This window comes from Rattus norvegicus, chromosome X, assembly GCF_036323735.1.
Source record: "Rattus norvegicus strain BN/NHsdMcwi chromosome X, GRCr8, whole genome shotgun sequence".
NCBI classification, from domain to species: Eukaryota; Metazoa; Chordata; class Mammalia; order Rodentia; family Muridae; genus Rattus; species Rattus norvegicus.
In genome coordinates, this window is record NC_086039.1 from 125,943,391 (window position 1) to 125,966,970 (window position 23,580).

General features: G+C 34.9%; 1 protein-coding gene across 12 annotated transcripts in view; it reads left to right on the forward strand.

The window, feature by feature from the left end:
* Stag2 (STAG2 cohesin complex component) overlaps nt 1–23,580 on the forward strand; it is a 131,550-nt gene that overhangs the window by 103,731 nt on the left and 4,239 nt on the right. For 6 of the 12 annotated variants that reach the window (XM_008773521.4, XM_039099694.2, XM_017602032.3 and 3 more), the window contains 13 exons: nt 142–229; nt 332–412; nt 1,698–1,790; nt 2,334–2,508; nt 6,441–6,580; nt 7,584–7,685; nt 9,695–9,843; nt 11,290–11,418; nt 13,808–14,031; nt 17,063–17,252; nt 17,343–17,453; nt 20,353–20,479; nt 21,975–22,052. In XM_008773521.4, coding sequence (XP_008771743.1) covers nt 142–229; nt 332–412; nt 1,698–1,790; nt 2,334–2,508; nt 6,441–6,580; nt 7,584–7,685; nt 9,695–9,843; nt 11,290–11,418; nt 13,808–14,031; nt 17,063–17,252; nt 17,343–17,453; nt 20,353–20,479; nt 21,975–22,052 — 1,687 coding nt within the window. The remainder of the gene's footprint in view (nt 1–141; nt 230–331; nt 413–1,697; nt 1,791–2,333; nt 2,509–6,440; nt 6,581–7,583; nt 7,686–9,694; nt 9,844–11,289; nt 11,419–13,807; nt 14,032–17,062; nt 17,253–17,342; nt 17,454–20,352; nt 20,480–21,974; nt 22,053–23,580) is intronic. The other 6 variants (NM_001173507.1, XM_063279980.1, XM_063279976.1 and 3 more) reach the window with 1 other exon arrangement.

Below are 23,580 nucleotides of genomic sequence, written 5' to 3' on the forward strand. Positions count from 1 at the left end.
TTCAAATTCTTTTTTTCCTCCTTTTTAACTAAATAAATCCCTTGTTAAAGGCATATTATATTATGAAACACTATGGTTAGGCTTAGTTTTTAAAATATACTTTAATTTGATGGTTTTGTTTTGTTTTGTTTTGTTTTACAGTGCCCATGATCTTTCAAAGTGGGATTTGTTTGCTTGTAATTACAAACTCTTGAAAACCGGAATTGAAAATGGAGATATGCCTGAGCAGGTTTTTATTTATTTCTATGTGACATATCTACTGGATATGCTGCGCTTTGACAGTGAAAGGCTGTGACTTAATTTCACCTTTGACCTTGTGTTTCTTCCTTAGATCGTTATTCACGCACTGCAGTGTGCTCACTATGTAATCCTTTGGCAGCTTGCTAAGATCACTGAAAGCACTTCTACAAAGGTATGTGGTCGTCACTGCATTTCTTACTAACTAACACCCCTTACTTTCAGCCCTCTTAGACTTTTAGGAAGAGCAAAGTCCAGGAAGTCATCCATATTTCTAATTTACTAGATGTAGTCGTAGTTCTAGTTTGTATATTCAATGAAAACTTGAACATGTTTTACATCAAGGGATGATTTGTGGGATTATAATTTGTTCACCTGGAAATACTACATAGTTTGACTTTCCATATTCTTAAAATTGTTAAATTCTTGAAATTCTTAAAATATAGAAAGGTAATTTTTAAAAAGATGTATTTCTTTATGTGTATGAATTTTTTCTGCATGTACGTTTGCACACCAGAAGAGGGCATCAGATCCCATTACAGATGGTTGTGAGCCACCATGTGGTTGCTGGCATTGACTCAGGACCTCTGGAAGAGCAGTCAGTGCTCTTAACTGCTGATCTGTCTCTCCGGCCTTAAGAAGATAAATTTTGGGGGTTGGGGATTTAACTCAGTGGTAGAGCGCTTGCCTAGCAAGTGCAAGGCCCTGGGTTCAGTCCCCAGCTCTGAAAAAAAGAAAAGAAAAGAAACCCAGAAGATAAATTTTGTAGAACAATTGAGTACTTTTGACCTAGAACCTTTAAAACATTTGCAAAAAGTGATTAGATTTTATATTTTAATAAACTTCATAAATTATTTTAGTGTGAAATTTATAATTCCATTGTTGACTACCTTCCTATTGTAGTCCTGTGTCATTGTTACTTTTCGACATTTATAATAAACTCATTTATACAAATTGCATATGCATAAAATTGTAGAAGTAGGTATTCCAAGATGCTGCATATAAGGGAAAACTAGAATATTTGTCTTTCTGGCTTATTTCTCTTATTATCCTGTTCTCCAGTTCCACTCAATTTCCTATAAATGGCATAATTTTATTATGGATGCATACTTCATTTTTTGTACCTATTCATCTGTTCTTGGGAAGCAGTCTGGTTTCACTGCCTTATCATGGAAGTAATGCAGAAGTAAACATGGATTACAAATTACCTCGTAGTATACTGACTCAGAATCTTTTGAGTGCTACTTAAGAATTTATACTGGCTACTTTGATGTGCACTTTTTGGAAATTTGGGGAAAAGGGGAATGATTTTATTTTCTTTTGTAATTATGAGAAAAAAATTTAAACAAAAAATTCAAGTAGAGTTTATAGTTGTATTCATGATGTTTGTTATCAAGCATTTTAAGAGGTACTGAGTTGTTTTCCAGTATATTAAACATTCATGTGACATTTATTTCCAGGAGGACTTGCTGCGTTTAAAGAAACAGATGAGGGTATTTTGCCAGATATGTCAACATTACTTAACCAACGTGAATACTACTGTTAAGGAACAGGTTAGTACTCAGCTGGGAAGAGGGAACCTCAGCTATGGAATGGCTTGGAGCAGGTTGAGAGAGTATCCTGACTTGTACTGACTGGTGTAACGTGGGGTAGAGGGTCCAGCATTCTATAGGCTGCACCATCCCAAGGTGGTGTGTTTAACAAACAAACCCGTTTAAAAATTTTAATAGTAAGAATATCTAATACGCAATGCTTTAAAGAACTATACTGAACTTGTCCATAATAAAATGGGTATATTCATTTAATACAAACTTATTTTGCACGTGTTTGTGCCCCTGTGTTTGTGTGGTATCGTATATACCCAATTAATATTGTGAAAAAATAATGTGAAATTGCTGCTTGTATAGTATAGTGCAAGCCTTATTAGTTATTTAAGAAATAAAGCTCTTCCGCTTTAGGATCGTAAGAAAATACTAACAATTTTTAAATTATTTCAAATACAGAAAATTATATTTTTTTCTTAAACCAAATACATTTTTTATTCTATTTATTACATTTTATAAGAAACTGAACATCATTTCCCTTTATTTTAACAGGCCTTCACTATTCTGTGTGATATTTTGATGATCTTCAGTCACCAGATTATGTCTGGAGGGCGTGACATGTTAGAGCCATTAGTTTATACTCCTGATTCTTCATTGCAGTCTGAGTTGCTCAGCTTTATTTTGGATCATGTCTTCATTGAACAGGATGATGATAGTAATAGTGCAGGTAATTTTATTCTCCTAATCTCGTGTGTGTGTCTGTGTGTGTGTGTGTGTGTGTGTGTGTGTGTGTGTGTGTGTGTGTGTGTGTGTGTGTGTGAGTATGACACAGCAGGTAGTCAAACTCAACATGAAAGCAAGGTTCATTCTGTCCCGAGTGTACGATGGTGTTATAGAGTATATGATGTTAAGTTAGGTACATGCTTCTCACTATGTTTTCATCTACCTAACAGTTGTGAGGATTAAAATAGCTAAAGCCCACATACAGATAATTTTAGGAGAAAAGGACATTTATGTTACTTTTTATTGTGTATTCATATATCACAGACTTTCGTATTTTGTGATCATTTTTGAATGTTAGAAATAATGTTTGAAACTTGACTATGGGGACAGTTAGAATAATTACAATTCAATAATCAAACCACTCAGCCTTTTAAAAAATTACTCTTCATATTCCAGTTGCTATGACAGATCTCTTAATCAAATATGAGGTCATGAAAAATTTGGTACTTTCTGCTTTTCAATTTTTTTCATCTTTATTAACTTGGGTATTTCTTATTTACATTTCGATTGTTATTCCCTTTTCCGGTTTCCGGGCAAACATCCTCCTGACCCCTCCCCCTCCTCTTCTCTATGGGTGTTCCCCTCCCCACCTCCCCCCATTGCCACCCTCCCCCCAACAATCTCGTTCACTGGGGGTTCAGTCTTAGCAGGACCCAGGGCTTCCCCTTCCACTGGTGCTCTTACTAGGATATTCATTGCTACCTATGGGGTCAGAGTCCAGGGTCAGTCCATGTATAGTATTTAGGTAGTGGCTTAGTCCCTGGAAGCTCTGGTTGCTTGGCATTGTTGTACTTTTGGGGTCTCGAGCCCCTTCAAGCTGCGCTGAGCTGCTTTTCAATTTATTAAGTTATATTTAAAGGAAAACAAAGCACCAACACATTTCTATTCATATATTAATTAATCACTGTATGTGATAAATTATGTTTCGTAAATAAACATAAAGTTCAAGATTTGGCTTGAGGCCCATATTTAATAATATAGAGCTTCTTGCTCACAAAATAAAACCCTAACTATAATACAACTGAGAAGCCCAGAGTAACCAAAACTGTGAATAAATATCCATGTAGAAAAGTTTGTCAAGGGTGTCTACCCTTTGGTACTCCCGCTGCATGTATGTCAGAGTAGCTATAAGTGTGTCTAATGTAGACAACAATGTCAAAACTTGCGTGGGCTTGAACATTTACACCTTTGGGTTTTCATCCTTCACTGGCAGCTGGTGGTTTAGGTATACTTTTCACTATTAACTAGACAAAGACTTGTTCAACAGGTTACTAGATTACTTGGAGATGAGGAAATATGAGACTGTCCTTTTCCTCAAGAAGTGGAAAAGACATCCAAAATCAAATAATTTTAATGAATTTTATAGGTAGTAGAAGGTTGTATAAAGTGTGCCAATAAAGAAAAAGTTCAACTGGTTGGCAACGATAGTGGACACCAGCATCTGAAGTACATATGGAAAGATGAGTCTCTTTTATAACTTGTGTGCAAACTCCATAGTTTCATTCTAAAATACTGTAGATAAGTTTGGGAATACAGTTTTTACAGGTTGATGGTTATATTGACTTGACCATTCCAAGTGAAAGGAAGCTTCAGGTTATAGAAAATTCAATTCCTTGACATGTCCACCCATCTTTGTCTGTGGCTGTGCCTGTGTCTGTGTTTTAAAAGAATTAAAACATATTCCAATTCATGACCCATCACCTATATCATTATTTTTCCTCTTACCTAGAAGTACCCAGTGTTAGAAGTTTGCTGTTTGTCACATATTTCCGTACTTGGAAGTTTACTATAATTTTCTGTTGCTAACTTTCAGACAAATTCTGTTTTAAAACATACTCTTTTAAATTTTTCTCAGCCACTGAATATAAGAATTTCCTATACTTCCTAATGTTAGGCATTTTGATTATTTCTAATTTCCCCTGATTATAGATTGCTGCAACAAATACACTTATTTACTTGAAAAAAGTGTAGGTGCTTTTATCATATATAAATGTAAGAAGGAGTTGGAATGCGGACTGCTTTTGTATACTACAATTTAGCCATGGATTGTCAAATAGTTTCATTGCTTAATCGGCTTACTACCAACATGCCATTTTATTGCTATACAGTTGTCATATAATGCTTGATGTTGTGAACTATTACATCCTTGATTTGTAATTCATACCATATTAGATAGATAGATAGATAGATAGATAGATAGATAGATAGATAGATAGATAGGAAATGTATCCAAACTTGATCCATTGATAATATTCACCAATAAAGGTAGCTGGCACTTGTGAAGGTCTGTGGTAGGCAGTACTCTTCATTTATATATATATATGCTCTTCGTTTGAACAGCTTAGTCTCTAGGAGGTAGTCTATATTTTGAGTTTTTGCAAATATTACTAATGATTGAAAATTATGTAAAAATTATCCAGTATGATGGTAGTCAGTCAGTTAGTAAATAGTAATTAAGTTACTTAGGCCAGAAGGTAGTGGCCCTTGCCTTTAATCCCAGCACTGAGGAAGCAGAGGCAGGCAGATCTCTGAGTTGGAGGTCAGCTTAGTCTACAGAGTGAGTGAGTGCCAGGACAGCCAGGAGTACACTGAGAAACCCTGTCTCCAAAAACGGTTTATAACATTCAGTCTAACTTTTCAAAATGTAAACGATACATTTTTAAATTGCTGTGCAACTGATTTGACATATGAGAGTGTATACTTAAGGTAAAACTTTTGATGATGTTCTACCTTACATTCTAATTTGATTTTAGAGCTTTTGGGTGTAACTTAGGTGATACAATATAGACTCAGCATTTTTTTTTTATTAACTTGAGTATTTCTTATATACATTTCAAGTGTTATTCCCTTTCCCGGTTTCCGGGCAAACATCTCCCTCCCCCCTCCCCTTCCTTATGGGTGTTCCCCTCCCAACCCTCCCCCCATTGCCGCCCTCCCCCATTTTGATGCTTTACTTTCAGTCATTAGTGTCCCCAAATCATTGAGGTAGAAAATTTCCCATTTGGTGTCGGGGTTACCAGAGGTGTTTTTCAGATATTAAGAATCTTGTATTGAAAGGCTAACAGGATATAGACCAACTAATTGTTCAAAAATATATCTAATACAGATATTGAAAAGTCTAATATCGCTTAAAAAAAAAACTAATAACCAAACAAAAGTGGAACAGACGGGTTCTTGATTTGAAATCTGTCCATAAGAAAATTCTTGGTATGTGAGTGTGCCTACATTACTGTATGTGTGTTAACTTGGGTATATAGCTAACAGTTCTCACCTTTCAGACAGTAGCCATGTTCACCATTGCAGTATCAGGCTGGCTGGCACACTCTGAACATAGTCTGTTCTCCTGTCTACTCCTTCAGTCTGTCCCACAGATAGAGTTGTATCTAATCTCTGAGTTCCAAGGACTGCAAGATCTCCTTAGAGAGTTCTAGGCCAGTCACAGTAATAAAGCGAGATCCTACCTAGATAAAGAAGAATGTATGAGAAAGAATCAGAGGTAAAATGAGCACGAGACCATCTTTGGAAATGACAGTCGAGGTTTTCTGAGATTTGCTTTCCCAGAGGGAAATTTTACCTACTTTTGAATATGCAAGTCTTTTTGGTGAATCATCCTGTTGGGAGAGTATAAGAATGCATTAGATGAGCTTCACTTTATGAATAATTAATTCCTTTTACTTATTACATCTGTTCCTTTTCCATGATGATCATTTGATAGCTCAAAAATATAGTATATTCTTTGAGTAGTTGCAAATTTAAATTTGGTTTTAATGTTTTCCACTTTTAAATTTCCAAAAAAGGGGGCAAGTATATAGTATATGTTAAGTTATGATTGAAGTAAAATACAAGATATAATGATTATTGGATCCCTTCCCCCAGATGGTCAGCAGGAGGATGAAGCCAGTAAAATTGAAGCTTTGCATAAGAGGAGAAATTTACTTGCAGCATTTTGTAAGCTAATTGTATATACAGTGGTGGAGATGAACACAGCTGCGGATATCTTCAAGCAGTATATGAAGGTGACTGTGAAAGTACACAATAGGACAGTATTTCATGCTTAAACATAACTTTATCTCCTCTAGCTAACCTGTCTGACTTTGAATCCCACTATGCAGACAAGGCTGGCTTTCAACCCACCTGCATCTGCCTCCGGAATACTGTGATTAAAGGTCTGAGCCATCACACCCAATATCTTTTTTCTACAGATAAAAATTCATGTAATCTGTTAAAGCCTAAGTAATTTTCCATTTAGAATATTTTACTATATGAAAGAGGTGTAGCATCATTTAAAAGTAGTTTTAAAGTTATATCATTTGACATGATGAATGATGTTTATACTGTATGTCTATATTTGCCCTCTCCTCAACTTTATTAAATGGTAGAAATGACAAAAATGTGTATATATTATTTGGATATGATGGCTCTTACCTGTAATCCCAGCACCTAGGAGGCAGAGCTCTTGAGTGTGAGGCCTGCCTGGTCTACAGAGTGAGTTCCAGGACAGCCAGAGTTACTTGGTGACACATCTCAAAAAATAGTAAATTTGTTCTTGTATGTTCCTCTTTTATCTTTGATAGTTTTTTAAAGGTATTAAAGCCACTGTTTTAAATTAGAAAAATTGCAAATATGTAATATATAATGCAAATTTTAGACTCAATAGTTCATAGGCTAATTGTTTCCATAGCCAAATTAGTAAGGTGACCTATCTCATTAACAATTAGAGTAATTGATTATATTTATTGTCTTTAAAGAAAGTTAGTGTTAGCCCTGAAACTCAGTATAACTTAGTAACTTTTTTTATTTCATACCTGCTTTGTTTAAACAGTTTGGATTTTTCAATTTTTTTAAGTTAAAGATATTTTAGAACTGATCTTAAACCTTCAGTACTACTACAGATTTCCTATCATTGAAACGTACAAATACATGTGTTGCTTTGTGATTGTAGAATTAACCTAAACTTAGTCTTATTGGCCAATCATTTTAAGAGATTTAACTCTAATTTGCATCAATTTCATTTTCTAGTATTATAACGATTATGGCGATATCATCAAAGAAACAATGAGTAAAACAAGGCAGATTGACAAAATTCAGTGTGCCAAGACTCTTATTCTCAGTTTGCAGCAGGTAAGTATCAGCTTTACGTAACACAATTGACTATCAATAATCAAATTGGTAATAATTGTAACTGGGCAGAGGACATGACAGACAATCCATACAAGTACCGATCCAAAATATTTATCATCATTAGTGAAGTATGTTTTACATGAAGTTTAAACACACATGTGAAGTGTTAATTAGCTCACTCGTTACCTCACAACTTGCAGTAAGATCATTTTAATCCACTCTAAGCAATTTCCCTATTGGTGTGTTTCTTCTTGGTGTATATCTGTGTTGAGTGTGTTTGCATGGATGTATATGCATGTACATACCTGTGTGCAGTAGTGAGTGTGGAGGCCAAAGATTGACTCTTGACTATTGTCTTTGATTGTTTTTCCTTTATGGAAGTGGAGTCTTTCACTGAACCTGTCTTTCACCTAGGATTACAGACAGCCTTCCACATCTGCTTGTGTTTTGTTTAGATGTTTAAGATTTGAACTTTGGTCCTCATGTTTGCATACTAAGCATTTTATCCACTGAGCCATCTTCCCATCCTCCTTGTATGATGGCCTGTGTACAAATGGGACAGATTGTGCATGGGAAGAGCACAGGATAGTTTGGGGGAAGTTGGTTCTCTTCATCTGTCCTATAAATTATGGGGATCAAATTTAGATCAGATGTGTTGAAAAGATCTTTACCTATTAAACTATCTTGCTTTGGTCTCACCATGTAGCCTACCTAGGTAGGCCTGACCTAAAATTCCTTTTGTGTCAGCCTCCTAAGAGCTGGAATAAGAGGTCTGTGCCCCTGTTACCTGGATAGCAGTTTTTAAATATACAGGATTTTTGTGGATGTTAGTCTGTAGGAGCCAAAACAATGTATGAATATGTGTGCCTATATGCATTTTTTGTTGTTGTTTTTGTTCTTTTTGTTTTGTTTTGTTTTTAGTGGACTATAGGGTCCTTTGTGTGGTAGGCAGATAGATGCTCTACCACTTAGCCACTTCCTTAATATCTCTGTCACTGTTACCTGTTTTCATTATATTGGACAGCTAATTTCTTGCACCTAATCATCCTAATTGTTTATTTCTGTTCCTGTGTCCTGGCTTGTAGCAGTAATCACTTTATTCTCTGTATCTTTGGCTTCTACTCTGTTAGGTTCCAGTAAGTGCACTCATGGGCTTATTTCCTTTGATGGATTATCTTCTGCATTCATCCATGTTTTAAATAATTGACCCAATTTCTACCTTTTAACGGCTAAATAATATTCTCTTTTGTTTGTTTGCAAGCAAATGTATGTGATGCATGGCATTCATTCATGTGTGGACAAAGAAGTTGGTTCTATCCCCTGCTCATTGTGAATGATGTTACAGAACGAACACAGCAGTACAGCTATCTCTTTGAAATAACCCTTTTCTTTTCCTTGCTATATAGATATATTTGGGATTTTAATAGTTAATAATATTCCATTTTATAGGTAGATTATAGTTTTTTTAGCAAATCTTGAAATCTTTTGTAAGTTTATTGTTATCACTGAAATATTCTTGTATATAAATATTATGCATAAATACTATTTTGGATCAAGTCTTAGAATTGCTTAGTTAGAGGATATCACAATTCAAAAGTTTTTGCTATCTTATGATGAAAGTTCATAATGTGAATGTAAATCACTTGGAGGTGAACAACACAATGGCTGTTATTCATGAGACCCAGCACCACAAAAATAGAACACAGTTGTATTAAAGTTTACCTTGGATTTTCCTTTCCTTTTGTTGTTTTATGTGTTTGTACCCAATTAATATTGACTGGTGTTTAGATAAAAATAAACTATTGAGTTCAAGACACCAATAATGATTTCTCTATTTTAAGTGTATTATGTGACACAATTGTGCCTATTCATATTAGGATTTTTTTGTGTTTCAGGTGTCATTAATGCAATATGTCATTTATCTTTTATATTTTAATTCAAAAATATGCTCAATTTATGTTAATTCATATTTATAAAAATATTAAGGCTTCCTTCTTTTTTCTAAACAGCTTTTTAATGAGATGATACAAGAAAATGGCTATAACTTTGATAGATCATCCTCAACATTTAGCGGCATAAAAGAACTTGCTCGACGTTTTGCTTTAACTTTTGGACTTGATCAGTTGAAAACCAGAGAAGCCATTGCCATGCTGCACAAGTAACCAATCTCCTGATACTTTACTTATTGCTTGAATTTCCATGAATCTTAATTTTCTGTCCATCCTTTTCTTTGGAATACCTAATTAAGCTTGTTTACTTATTGACTTATAAATCTCATAAGTTTAAAAACTCCTCCACCCCCTACACTTTTATAAATATACATATGTGTATATGTGTGTACAAGTATACAAACTGGACTCAAATATCATCGTTCAGAACGCTATCCTTCTCCTTTGAAACAAGATTTGTGCTGGCCTGGAGCTCACTGATAAAGCTATATTGGTTGACCAGTGAGCCCTGGGATTGCTTGTATACTATCACATGAATTGCACATAACTTATTGCTTTTATTCATTTTATCTATTTCTCTCCAACTTTAATTTACGCTCTGACTTCACCATTTTGTGTGCCTTGTAGTATATAGTTGATAATTTTAGGTAAAATGTAAGAGCTATACATTGAGTAATTAGTATAAGAACTACATTTTTTTCATGTGCTTTTCCCCCAGTTTTGTCTTCATTGTTTTCTACCCTATTATATTTTGATAGAGCACAATGACAGTTGTTATCTTGATGAATTGTGATCTTTAAATTTTGACATTATTATGGCTAAAATGGGCCCCGATTAGAGTTTAATTTTAAAAACTTTTACCAAGACATTATAAATGGCAGTATTCATGTTGAAGGCAATCCTATAAATTAGAGTATGACTTTGCTACTCTGAAAAAGTATAAGTAATATAGTGATCATTATGTACAAGAATTTGGGCTATTTTTGTAGGGAAGAATATTTGAGTAAAGAATATATGTTGAGCTTTTTTTTTCTGCCATCTTTATTAATTGAGTATTTTTTATTTACATTTCAATTGTTATTCCCCTTCCTGGTTTCAGGACCAACATCCCCGTCCCCCTCCCCTTCTTTATGGGTGTTCCCCTCCCCATCCTCCCACCATTACTGCCCTACAATCACGTTCACTTGGGGTTCAGTCTTGGCAGGACCAAGGGCTTCCCCTTCCACTGGTGCTCTTACTAGGATATTCATTGCTACCTATGAGGTCAGAGTCCAGGGTCAGTCCATGTATAGTCTTTAGGTAGTGGCTTAGTCCCTGGAAGCTCTGGTTGCTTGGCATTGTTGTACATATGGGGTCTTGAGCCCCTTCAAGCTCTTCCAGTTGAGCTTTTTAATATCTGTCTATAATGCTAGCATTTAGGAGGCCTGAGCAGAAGAATCACAAGTTGAAAGTCTGACTATGTTACGAAAATAGGTCAAAAGAGAATGTAGATTAAAACAAACCACATTTAGCTGATGGCTAGCTAGTGCTGGTGTGTATGTTTGTCTGTGAGTTATTTTGTGTTAGAATGATTTGATAATATTCTTAATTTTATATTAAGTGTATTTTTCATTAGTAAACGTAATATTTATTTATGTATTTTATTTCCTCTACAGAGATGGCATAGAATTTGCTTTTAAGGAGCCTAATCCACAAGGGGAGAGCCATCCACCTTTAAATTTGGCATTTCTTGATATTCTCAGTGAATTTTCTTCTAAACTGCTCCGACAAGATAAAAGAACAGTGTATGTATTTGGTAGAAATGTCCAGCTTAACTTCATTTTGAAATGCTGAAAAACATTTGTTTTACTTCATTTTTGTTCTGACATATATCTATAGCATTATATTAATTTATAAGACTTTCTTCGCGTCATCAGTTTTAATCATTTTCAGCCTTATAACTATTCTTTGTACAATACTGAGCTTTAGTATTGTGACTTCCACCCCTGTATTGTTTCGGTGTGCTCAGTGCTTTTTAAGTTCTTTGTTGAATAGTTGTAGTAGCCCAAGTAATACAGTAGTAACCTTTAATGGATGGTAATTTTGAAAATCCCATGAGGCTCGCCCAAGTTAGTTTTTATCTTAAAATGTGGTTGTACTGCAAAGCAAAATTGTCTTTTCTTTAACGGTTTCTTTCCATAATTTAACATTTAAACAGAAAATTTTTCTGAAATAATTTTCTAAAATGGTGACTCATAAGAGAGACTTTCTAGGCCCACCCTCTCTCCCCTACCCCAGCTCTTTGAGGTATAAGAGGGGAGAAAGTTAGAAACATCACAGTTAATATCTTCTTATAACCCTGTGCCATTTTGCCAGCTCTAGTCTTTGCCATAAAGCAAAATTCTTAGACCATTAATCAGAGAAATACAGATTAAACAGTGCCATTTCTTATATAACAGATGGACAATACTAAATCTGATAGCATTAATAGTTTCAAAGATGTAGAGCATTATATATATTATTGGTCACATAAATTGATACTTGATTAGTTTTGGAACTATCTGACATTACTTAGTAAAGTTTAAGTATCTTTCTATTTTTAAGCCCAGTCACTTCATCATTCACATGAATAAATATACTATAAAATCTTATAATCATACATACAATAAGAACTATTAAAGAACAGTGAATGTTACAATGTTTGAATATGGAAAATGTCAAAATAAACTCTTTCCTAGAATGTACACCAACATGACCCAGGTTATGGAATATTGTCAACATTGGTGGATTTAAAAAGTATAATACTGAGTTCAAATAGAAAAGTGTAAAACTACACTATGATATTTACAGCAGACAACAGTATGTTAATATTTTGAAAATGTGTACATCTGGTGTATAAATAAAAAACAATCAGTTTAGTAGAAGCCCAGGGCTAGAGAAGCAGAGAAAGAATTGCTTCCATGAAGGCTACTTATTTACTTGTTTGGTTTTTTTTGTTTGTGAGGAGAATTTTTTATTGTTTGTGGTGCATGTACATGAGTGTGCAGACATGTGTGGTGGCCAGAGCAGTCTACTGGGTGTCTAGACCACTGCATTTCTTCTCTGAGACATGGTCTCTCAGCCCTGTTGTCAACCAACCTCTAATTATCTATCCGACTCTACTCCCCAGTACTGGCTTTATATGTGAGTGAGTGCTGGGACATTTCAACTCAGCTATACATAATTGCAGACCTTAACCCACTGAGCCATGTCCTGGAGTCTTCTTATTGTTAATATTCTCTTAAGTGACATAGTGACACAGAACTCTAGTTTTTTTTTTCTTTTTTTTCTTTTTTTTTTTTTTTTTTTTTTTCCGGAGCTGGGGACCGAACCCAGGGCCTTGCGCTTCCTAGGTAAGCGCTCTACCACTGAGCTAAATCCCCAGCCCCAGAACTCTAGTTTTTCTACCAGTTTGTCTATTTTGGCTCAAATATTGAGTCTTATCTCAGACTGGTATTGGTTTCCAGACTGGTAGCCCATTTATAGGCTACAGTGAAGAGTACTATAGTTTTAAGGATGGCAGAAGTATATTGTAAATAAAAAGATGGATTGAACAGTTACCACGAAGCAGTATGTTTTTCAAAGTGACCTTTCTTATGCTGAGAAATCTAAATTAATTGGAATTATGTATTGGAATTGTACAGTGTACTTACTTGACTTTAACTGCTAGTGTCACACGTTAAGATCCAAATCATGATGATCCTGTCATTTTTATGATTATAGGTACATTAATTTATCTTACGTCTATATTTCATCTAAAATGGAATGTTTTCCTTACTAACTATAAGATTAGTTAAAATGTCTTGAGAAAAATGCTTAGCACATAGTAATCATGTGAATGTTAGTTACATTGTGATATCAGAATTTTTTATTAAAATTGAGATAGATACATATTTTCCACCAAGGTGAACTTTTATATCTAGGGAACTTATATACCTATTGTCTGTACCAAAGGTATAGCAAGATGATCAACAAATATTAAGCTAGAAGACTATTTGATTATTTCATTCAGTGTGAGGTTTGAGTAGACATTTTCCCTTCATTTTGCTGCTGAGTCTGAGCATAAGTAGTGAAGCATTAGGCTCATGTTTTTATAACCTTGTTTGAATAGCAGCTCTGTGCATTAAAAGCTAATGCTTTCTACTTCTTTTTAAGGTATGTTTATTTGGAAAAGTTCATGACCTTTCAGATGTCACTCCGAAGAGAAGATGTATGGCTTCCTCTGATGTCTTACCGAAATTCTTTGCTAGCTGGTGGTGATGATGACACCATGTCAGTCATTAGTGGAATGAGCAGTCGGGGATCAACTGTACGGAGTAAAAAATCAAAACCATCTACAGGGAAACGGAAAGTGCTTGAAGGCATGCAACTAGCACTCCGTAAGGAAGCAATTAGTTTATTCTTGCTGTTGACCACCTGAATGGCCATTAAGATTCACCTCGCTTCTCATGAGATATGTGATACTCAGTAATAGTTTACACAACTTATCAATTGTGCATAAATGTTCTGTTAACCATTTTACATGCACGAGTCAGTTCTGTCAACTCTTTAAGGCACATTTTCCCTTTTCACATGAAAAGCAGTGCAGACAGATGGTTACATTTTTATCACTATTCTGGGGACTAGAGAGATAGTTCAGAAGTTAAGAGCACTGACTGCTCTTCCAGAGGTCCTGAGTTCAATTCCCAGCACCCACATGGTGGCTCACAACCGTCTGTAATGGGATCTGATGTCCTCTTCTGACATGCAGATAGAGCACTCACATACATAAAATAAATAAATATTTTAATCACTGTTCTTGCATATGAAAATTGTTCCAATATCATTTTGTTATATCAAAATATTTTTAAAAGCCTTAACCTCTGAATTTCATTCAGTAATAATGAACTAATTGTGAAGTATGTAACAGAAATTAAGTTGTTTTTTCTCATATGTAGAATGCATTATGTTTTGTGGTATTGCGCTCCTAGCATCCCAAAAGTAATTCTGTGGGCCTAGGGAAATTTTTCCTTTTCTCAGTAGCTCTTAAATATTTTAGTTGTCAAAAATCTGTGGCAGTTATTGCTGAGAAATACCACTTTTAAGACTTAGAGCATGGTATGACTATGGTATCTAACATAGAAACTCCTGAATGCTGGTTGCTGCATTTGTCTAGAAGTGACTTTACTTACATTACATATCTGACTTCACCTGGATTGTCTCTCAGGACCCTTTGTAATCAGCGTATCACTCAGAAGCTCCAAGACTTACTACTCTAAAAGACAGGATGCGAGGATTACTGACGTGAGGTCTTGGCCTGCAGACCAGCGTGCTATAACGTCTATAATATTCTATTGGCTAAGAAATCAATAGATTTTAGGTGACAAGATATAGTCCTTTACCTCATTTTTTATTTTGTTCTTTGTAAGACAGAATCTCATATATCCCAAGGTTGAACTTAAGAATTTTTTGCCCACTTTTCTAAGATACAGGACTAGAGAAGTATAACCACGTTGCCTAGCTCAGTTCGCTGCATCTTAATGTAATGAGTATCAATGGAATTTGTGATCAGTTTTAAATCACCGCATAATTTATCAAGTTGTAGTCCTAAAACTTGATTGCTGTGTAGTTTCAGCATCTTTTGTCTAATTATAACCATATAACACATCAAGCTTTAGACTTGGCTCTAAAGTTCCACTGTTATTGTAATCGAGCAAAAAAATCTTAAATGGGATATGCTTGTTTATAAGAAACTAAGAAATATCATTTTAATAGAAAAATTATCAAATTAAAAGGATGCTTCTTATATATGATTATAAATCTTGAAAGTTTTTTTTCTTTAAATAGTTAAATTTTCTGCATATCTCTCCTTTATATTCTTAGCAACAATTTAGATATTGATATTTATAAAATATCTTTGGCATTTATATAGTATCTTACAAGTAGAATATTAAATTAGAATTTTTTTACAGAAAACGTAAGTGTTCTTTTTAGGTATTTGGATTAGAGCTATATAAATTGCCATTAGTAAATTCATGTAATGGATAAGTGCTAGTCAGTGGAAAATGACCATGAGCATATAGAACTATAAATAATAGTTTTACTATATTGTAAAGTGTGCAGTTTATGTCAAAGCCCTTGATCACTTGGGTATGAGCACATTCACCCTCAAAAGTTTTCCTTAAAACTGTGTGCATATACATGTAATGAGTGCAGACATATACACAGTCTTGTAAAAAATAGTTTTCTAGACTGGAGAGATGGCTCAGCGGTTAAGAGCACTGACTGTTCTCCCAAAGCTCCTGAGTTCAATTCCCAGCAACCACATGGTGGCTCACAACCATCTGTAATGGGATCTGATGCCCTCTTCTGGTGTGTCTGAAGACAGCGACAGTGCAGATATACATAAAATAAATAATTCTTTTAAAAAATAGTTTTCCTTCAAATTCATAGTAACTAATTTTAACTTACTATTAACGTAGTGACACTGACATAAGAATTTATTTGTAATGTTAGGGCTATCGTGTATGTTTGATGGGGTAGGTTCTACAGGTATGACTTTAATAATCCATTTCTTAATGTACATATGTTTACTTTGGCGTTAGGGTCTTAAGGCCAGCTCAACCATTCACATCCTATAGGCTAAAAACCAGCCCTCCTAATTCCATTCCTAGTACTGGATTGGCTTTCTCTGAGCCTTGTGGCCTGTTACTTACTTACTCTTCCATGTGGCCTGTTACTTATTAGCATTCCTGGTCTTAAGTACTCCATCCACATGGACTAAAACATGAAACTCACTAAATGGTTTCCCTTTCTTCAAATTGTTAGCAAGTTTGTCACCTTAGTCTAGATCTCAATATGTTCCACATAGTAGTTCTTTGCTTGTTTGCATTGGCCTTTGAAACAAAAATCTCACTTGTGCTCCAGCTGGCTTTCAACTTATATTCCCATCTTGTCCCGAGTTTTGCAGCCTAACTCCCACGTGTACCTGGCTACATACTGATTCCTGCTTCTTTATCCAGTCTTTGCCTATTCTTGGACTCTTCCCATTTCCATAGAATCCAGCTAGTAATTTGAACCGTAAGAAATTGTCATTCTGTAAGTCAGATATATCAATAGAGTAGCATGACTGTTTCATGTATCAGTGCTCAAGCATCAAAAATGCTTGTTACCCCGCGTTTCTGGGTAGCTGTATCTGTCTCTGTCACTACTCCCCTGCCGTCTATATCCATTTCTCCTAGTACCATAGAGTGTTGTAATTGTTTTCTCCTTCTTTTCTCATAAACAGACTGTAAGGCCAGGGTGGGATCCAGTTTCCAACACTACTATGTGGAAACAACGAGATGTTTGTTGTTTTCAATGGGTCATATTACACTCTGGGTAAGTTCTAAGTAGTAAAGCAGACGTCATGGTTGTGATTTTCTCTTTTAGCTGAAGAAAGCAGTAGCAGTGACAGTATGTGGTTGAGCAGAGAGCAGACACTGCACACCCCTGTTATGATGCAGACACCGCAGCTCACCTCCACTATTATGAGAGAACCGAAAAGGTTACGGCCTGAAGATAGCTTCATGAGTGTCTATCCGATGCAGACAGAACACCATCAAACTCCTCTGGATTACAAGTAAGTACATTTAATCATTTCCTTTACTAGAACTTTATCAATTACATAGAAAAAAGTTAAGTTAAAAGAAGAATAAAATTCTCCTTGAAGCACGCAGGTAACATGGATGTTAGCTCAAAGACAACAAGAGGAAGCAAGGCAACAGCAGGAGAGAGCAGCAATGAGCTATGTTAAACTGCGAACTAATCTTCAGCATGCCATGTAAGTGAGAGTGCCTTATTGTCTGAGTCTAGGAAGTTCACTAATTCATGTTAACATACTCTAATGTGTGCCGGACCTACAATTTCAGCAAACTCTCAGGAGTAACTACGCTGAAATAATCAAGGAACAAGATTTTGGTCTTTCCAACAGAAAAGTAAAATGTTTTAAGTCATTCATATATTAACTAGTTAGCCAAAGGACCAATCAGTCTTAAATTGATCTGTTGGAAAAGTATAAATATGAATCCTTGTTTATTTTGGTACACAGAATTAAAAATACATTTGTGTTCCATCTTAATTATGTCCCACCGTAGCTCAGGTCCTCATCTCTCACCTGAACTAGCGTAATGAGCTTTCTAACTGGTTCTCCTCCCTCAAACCCCCCATTGATCTGCTCACCAAACCTCTCCCTTCACACTTTCCACCACTCCATCATTCACACTACCATCAAGAATGATAATTTCAGGATGAAAATCTTACCATGTAACTTTCTTACTTAGAACTTTTCCATGGCTCGCCATTGCCTGCTGGACAAAGTTCAGTTTCTATACCTAGTTCATGGCATGCAAGATCTTTCAAAATATGCCCCTGACTCCATTTTAGTATATCACGTCTCATTACCTGAATACTAGTAAATTCATGGTGAAAGCAGGTTCAAGTGTCACCGTAAGTGAAATTGTAATCTTCTGTGATCCTATAACCCTGTATATTTGCATTTCTTACAGCCTTTGCCATATTGTATTGTAATTATTTGTGTATTGCAATTTTGTCCATGTCTCTAGACTGTGAGCTCCTTAAGGGCAAGGATGTCATTGTTAGAGCTGACACAGAAAGCACTAAGCAGATGTTCATGGAGTGAGGAACTGTTCAATGCCTAAAACTCTTCTTCCTTTGTTTTTCCTGGATTCTGGATGGGAACATGATAAACATTTCAGAAATCCTAATTAGCTGTGACTCTAAGTGAAATTGCTGATAAGTAGACTTGAAATCATGCCTTATATACATGGCAAAATGTTATTTGAATTATTTTAAGTTTGAAAGCATTGTAACATAATGTATTTTTTAAAACTTGGGATAGTGATTGTTACCTCTCTTAAATTTTATATTTTGTTTTACATTGTTGACTAAGAATTCACATTCTTCTTAAATGATCATTTACCACATAAATGGTGGCATATGAATACTCTTCTGGTTGTCTCTGCAGTAGTCTCTAGACACTCTTATTCAGTCACTAAGTATGTGCCATTCCAGTTTGTCTCCTGGGACCATCATCTAGCTACACCAGCACTTGCTTCTGTCTTGTTTCTCTTGTCATATTTTCCTTATTTTACATTTTATTTCATGCTTGATCATACAACCATTTTTTTAGCTTCCAGTTAAACACCATCCAAATAGTTCAGAATCCTACCATGTAACTACTTTGTTTATATTTGTCCTCTTAAAACTTGGTTCCAGTGTTCAAGGTCTTTGATGTCTAGAATGTCTCACTATTCAGTACTGTTTTCATTTTTCTTATTGTTTGCAATTTGGATTGGTTCTTGATTATGCACAACCTCCTTCAGACAACTAAAAACGATTGCCTGAGATAAACAACTATCACCAGAGGACTCTTTTGGTAGTTGTACCATAAATGGTTGATTGCCTAAAACTTTTAAATACTTTTGCTTTACCAATCTTCTTTCATTAATGATACCTACCCTGTACTAAAATAGCTTATGAATTATATTTTCTTTCATAGTTTCTATCACAAATGCCATCAGTGTAATGTAAAAGAAATACAGACTGGATTTCTGGTTTTTGATTATATGATCTTCAGAACACACAGATTGCCTTTACTTTTACTTCCACAAAAATGTAATAAAATTGTCTTTTATTATCCAGAACTATTATGCCTGGCATTATCATATCTGTTCAGAAAGCCTGGATCAGATATTGTGCTCTACCATAGTATTGTATACATTGAAAATAATTAATTAAATAACTTAGATTTTGGTGAGTTGCTTTTGGGATCTATGGGATCTTTGCAAAAGAAAAGACGGTAATGTCAGCCAAACTGGAAAGCAAGAAGTCACATGCAAATTCACCTTTGGGCTGCCTACTTTATGCTGATTTGAGCTAATTTGTGAATTTAGTTTATTTTCCTTGTAATTATGTGAAAAAATGCGGCTTTGACCTTGATGTTATTTTTTCATTTTTATATAGTTTCATGGCTTTGAGTTTTAGCTTTTAAGCATGAAGTGTTAATTTTTATATGAGACAGAATAATTATTTTAGTATACTCTCAGAGCATTTGATGCATATACTGTACTGGTTTTATCTGTTTCACCATAGTATATTGTAAGCTCCTCGAGGGCAAGAATCATGTTTTACTCACTTCTTCCTCCATAGACACTATAGAAGCCTGTCATGGTGTAGTTCTTGTGGGAAGGTGTGGGTGAATGTATGTATGGCTCGTATACAATTTGTCACTGAATGAATGGGTTACTAATGATTAGCATTAGGTGTAATCAGAATCTATGCATTCAGAAAATGTCATTTCTTTGGTCTGTTTATGTTTATTAATTTGTACCCTGCCTACTTTTCAAAAAAGGATTTGAGGTATCTGCTATGTTCATATGTGGAAATTTGTCATTGATCATTGTATATGGCATATCAGAATTATCAAACTAAATGTATCTAAGTAATATAGAATAAACATAAATCCTTAGCATTTTAAAACAAGTGAACATTGGGATTTTGACACCATTGATGACATGATCAGTGCCTTATCATTCTCCCTGACCTTTAATTCCATCATTTTCCATTATACTTGAATATACAAAGCTACATACTTACTTACTACCTATATATTAATAGTCATGCCTTGGTTCAGATCTTTACCTTGTTTTATATTTCTCTAGTCAGCGTGGTACAAGCATAATGGAGGATGACGAAGAGCCGATTGTTGAAGATGTTATGATGTCCTCAGAAGGAAGGATTGAGGATCTTAATGAGGGAATGGACTTTGACACCATGGATATAGACCTGGTAAGAAACATCCAGAAGTAGTATTGTTTTGTTAGTATAGTATTGTTCAACCCAGTAGCTGGTCCCTCCCTCCCCCCTGACACACGCACGCACGCACGCACGCACGCACGCACGCACGCACGCACGCACACAAAATTCTGGATCAGTTTATGTATGTAGTTTAAGATTAAAGTTAAGACAAAGTTAGGTGTTTAGGTTAGCTTGTAAAACACTGATTACATAGGAAGCCCAGGGTCCAGTAATATTGATTACATTCTTTTCTTAAACAGGCTGAATACACCGCAGTGAAACAGGTTGATTTTGAAATTGTCTCAGCTGGGCTGGTGGCTCATACTTTTCATTCCAGCACTAGAAAGGCAGAGGCCAGTGGTGAATCTGAGTTCAAGGCCACACTGATTTACAGAGAAACCCTGTCTCCAGAACAAACAAACAAACAAACCAATAATTGTTTTAAATGGTCCCAAAGCATATTATTATCTTGCTTGCAAAGTTGAGCAAAAGTTCAGTTTTTGAAGGCAAGAAAAGTTTTTTGAAATAATTAAAATTCTATAGTTAATTTAGTAATATATAGAATTATAAAGAACTTAGGCTATAAAAAATCAAATAATACTCAATGTTTATATTCTAAGTTTTTAAAAGTTAAGTATATTAAGTATCACACCCGTTTCTAAATTTTCATTGTCAAATAGAGTATTTTTTACATAATAGAAACCTTTTGTTGAGGCAGACTTTCTTGTTGGATGTAAAGTAAAATTACTCGAATCCTGAGAAGGAAAATAAAATATTTTTTTCTTTTCCTTTATTTGTTTTGTTTTTTGTTTTGAGGCGGCAGGGTTTCTCTGTGCAGCCTTGGCTGTTCTTGAACTGTTTAGATCAGGCTGGCTTTGAACCCAGAGGTCCATCTACCTCTGCCTCCCAAGTGCCAGGACTAAAGATATGTGCCACCCCCATTTTTGTTTTTCTTAAAGTAATTTATTATTAGCGCTCATACAGTATGCACATACATATTTCATTTTAGCAATAATCTCATTTAACTTTGTGAGATAGACTGTAATGATAGAGGACATTAAAACCTACAAACTCATCCAAGGAGGAGAAATCCTAAAGTTGGTAGAGGTGAACATAACAAGCCTAATCCCTGTGGCTTTTGTATTTAGTGTGCTGCTTGGTATTCCTGAAGGAAATGCTATTTCTCTTTAAAATAATTTCAAGTCCTTCAGGAAAATGATATTAGAAAAGTGATGTTTTTACACTAAAGTGAAAAATAGGTTCCTGTTTTACTTTTAAGTCTTTTTCTACTAATGAAATTTTTTGTGCTTACAATCATTCTGATTTTGGGGGAAGATGGGATGTTGGCAAGCAATGATTGAAGTATTTTCAGGTATACTTGAAAATCGCATGGACTACTCAGAACTAATAACATTTATATGAATATTCTTATTTACTATCTGGCTTATGATTGTAAAAAAAATCAACTTTCTTTTTTTTTTCTTAGCCACCATCAAAGAATAGAAGAGAGAGAACAGAACTGAAGCCTGATTTCTTTGATCCTGCTTCAATTATGGATGAATCAGTAGGTTTAATTTAAATATGCCCCAAGATTTTTAAATCAAAACTTTAGGCAGTGACCTGATGCAATAGTAATAAAAGGTTAAACGTACTTTGAAATTCCCAACTACCTGGAATTTGAATGTTAAGCATTTAGACCTTTCCTGTAGTTTGGATTATCTGTTGAGGGTTTTCAAATAAGGGATGACACGAATCCAGATTATATCTCAGCAAGAATTCTTTGGCATTTCTAGATGGGCAGGATAAGTAGGGGAATAAATATTACATAAAGTCATGGTAGAAACTGAAAACATAGGACCAAGAGTAGTAGCACACACTAGTAATTGCTGCACTTTGGAAACTGACAGAGAATCATGAGATCCAGGCCAACGTTCACTACAGTCTCAAAGGAAAAATAAATACCTTAGGGTTTAGTAAAGAAGTGTGAGGTTGAGATACTATTTTTGAACTCTCTAGATCTTCATACATACTTTCATTTTGGTAATGAACACTGCTATAATAAGATAGGTTATATACAGTTGTCCCTGATAGCCTGCAGTCTGTGAAGCAGTGGTGATTTTGTTCAACTTATGCCTAATGTTATAATTATTTTGTTTAGTCAAATAATTTGCATATCTTCCCATCTCACTTTTTTGTTTATCCAGTCATGCTGCTTCCTTCCTATGGCTAACTTGGGTAATTAGTGTTATCTTCTACATACCCATTTCCTTGCCCTTTAGACAGATCTGGGAAATGTTTTCACAAACCATATCATATAATACAGTAATAACTGCTTGAATAACAAAACAGCTTTACAGAGTTTCTTACCCACAGAGCATCCAATTAAGTTTATGGTGCTGGGAATTGAAGATGGCTCACACACAAGCCTTGTCACAGAGCTGTGTTCTCAGCCCTTTAGGAGAGATCCTTTTAAATTCATTCATTATCAATTCTGATGTGCAGCTGTGTCAGCCAGAGATCTTTTAAAAATACAACTAGATTTTTAGGTCTGCTGGGTGGCCTGAGGTTATGCATCTCTAACAAGTGCTATTAATACTTCAGGTTGTGGACCTTTCTTTTCAGTACATGGCTGTATAGCAAGAGACAACCTAACTTACCCATAATCCTATGGTTCAATTCTATATTTAATTATGTGGTATTTAAAAGCATTAAAGAATTAATTTGATCACTGTTACTGTCATATCTACTTAACAAAAACCAAAATAAGATGTTATTTGTATGAAATTCCAAGAAATATAATTAGGAAGTTGAAAAGAGAAACTACACTTAAAATGTGGCAACTAGAGCTTTCCATATTTTTAATGTATTTATCTAGTGCCATGACCTTACATATTAGTTTCCTTCATGACAAAATGATTTTCACCAGAGTCCTAAAAATAATGAAACACCTATAGAAACTATTTCTACAGATTTTGACATTTCACATGTAGAGAAAACTATAGCTTGATGATGTAAAAAGAAATAGGTCCCCAATATTTATTACTACAGCTTCATCACATTCTAATGTATAGTGAATATCGAGAGTAAATAAT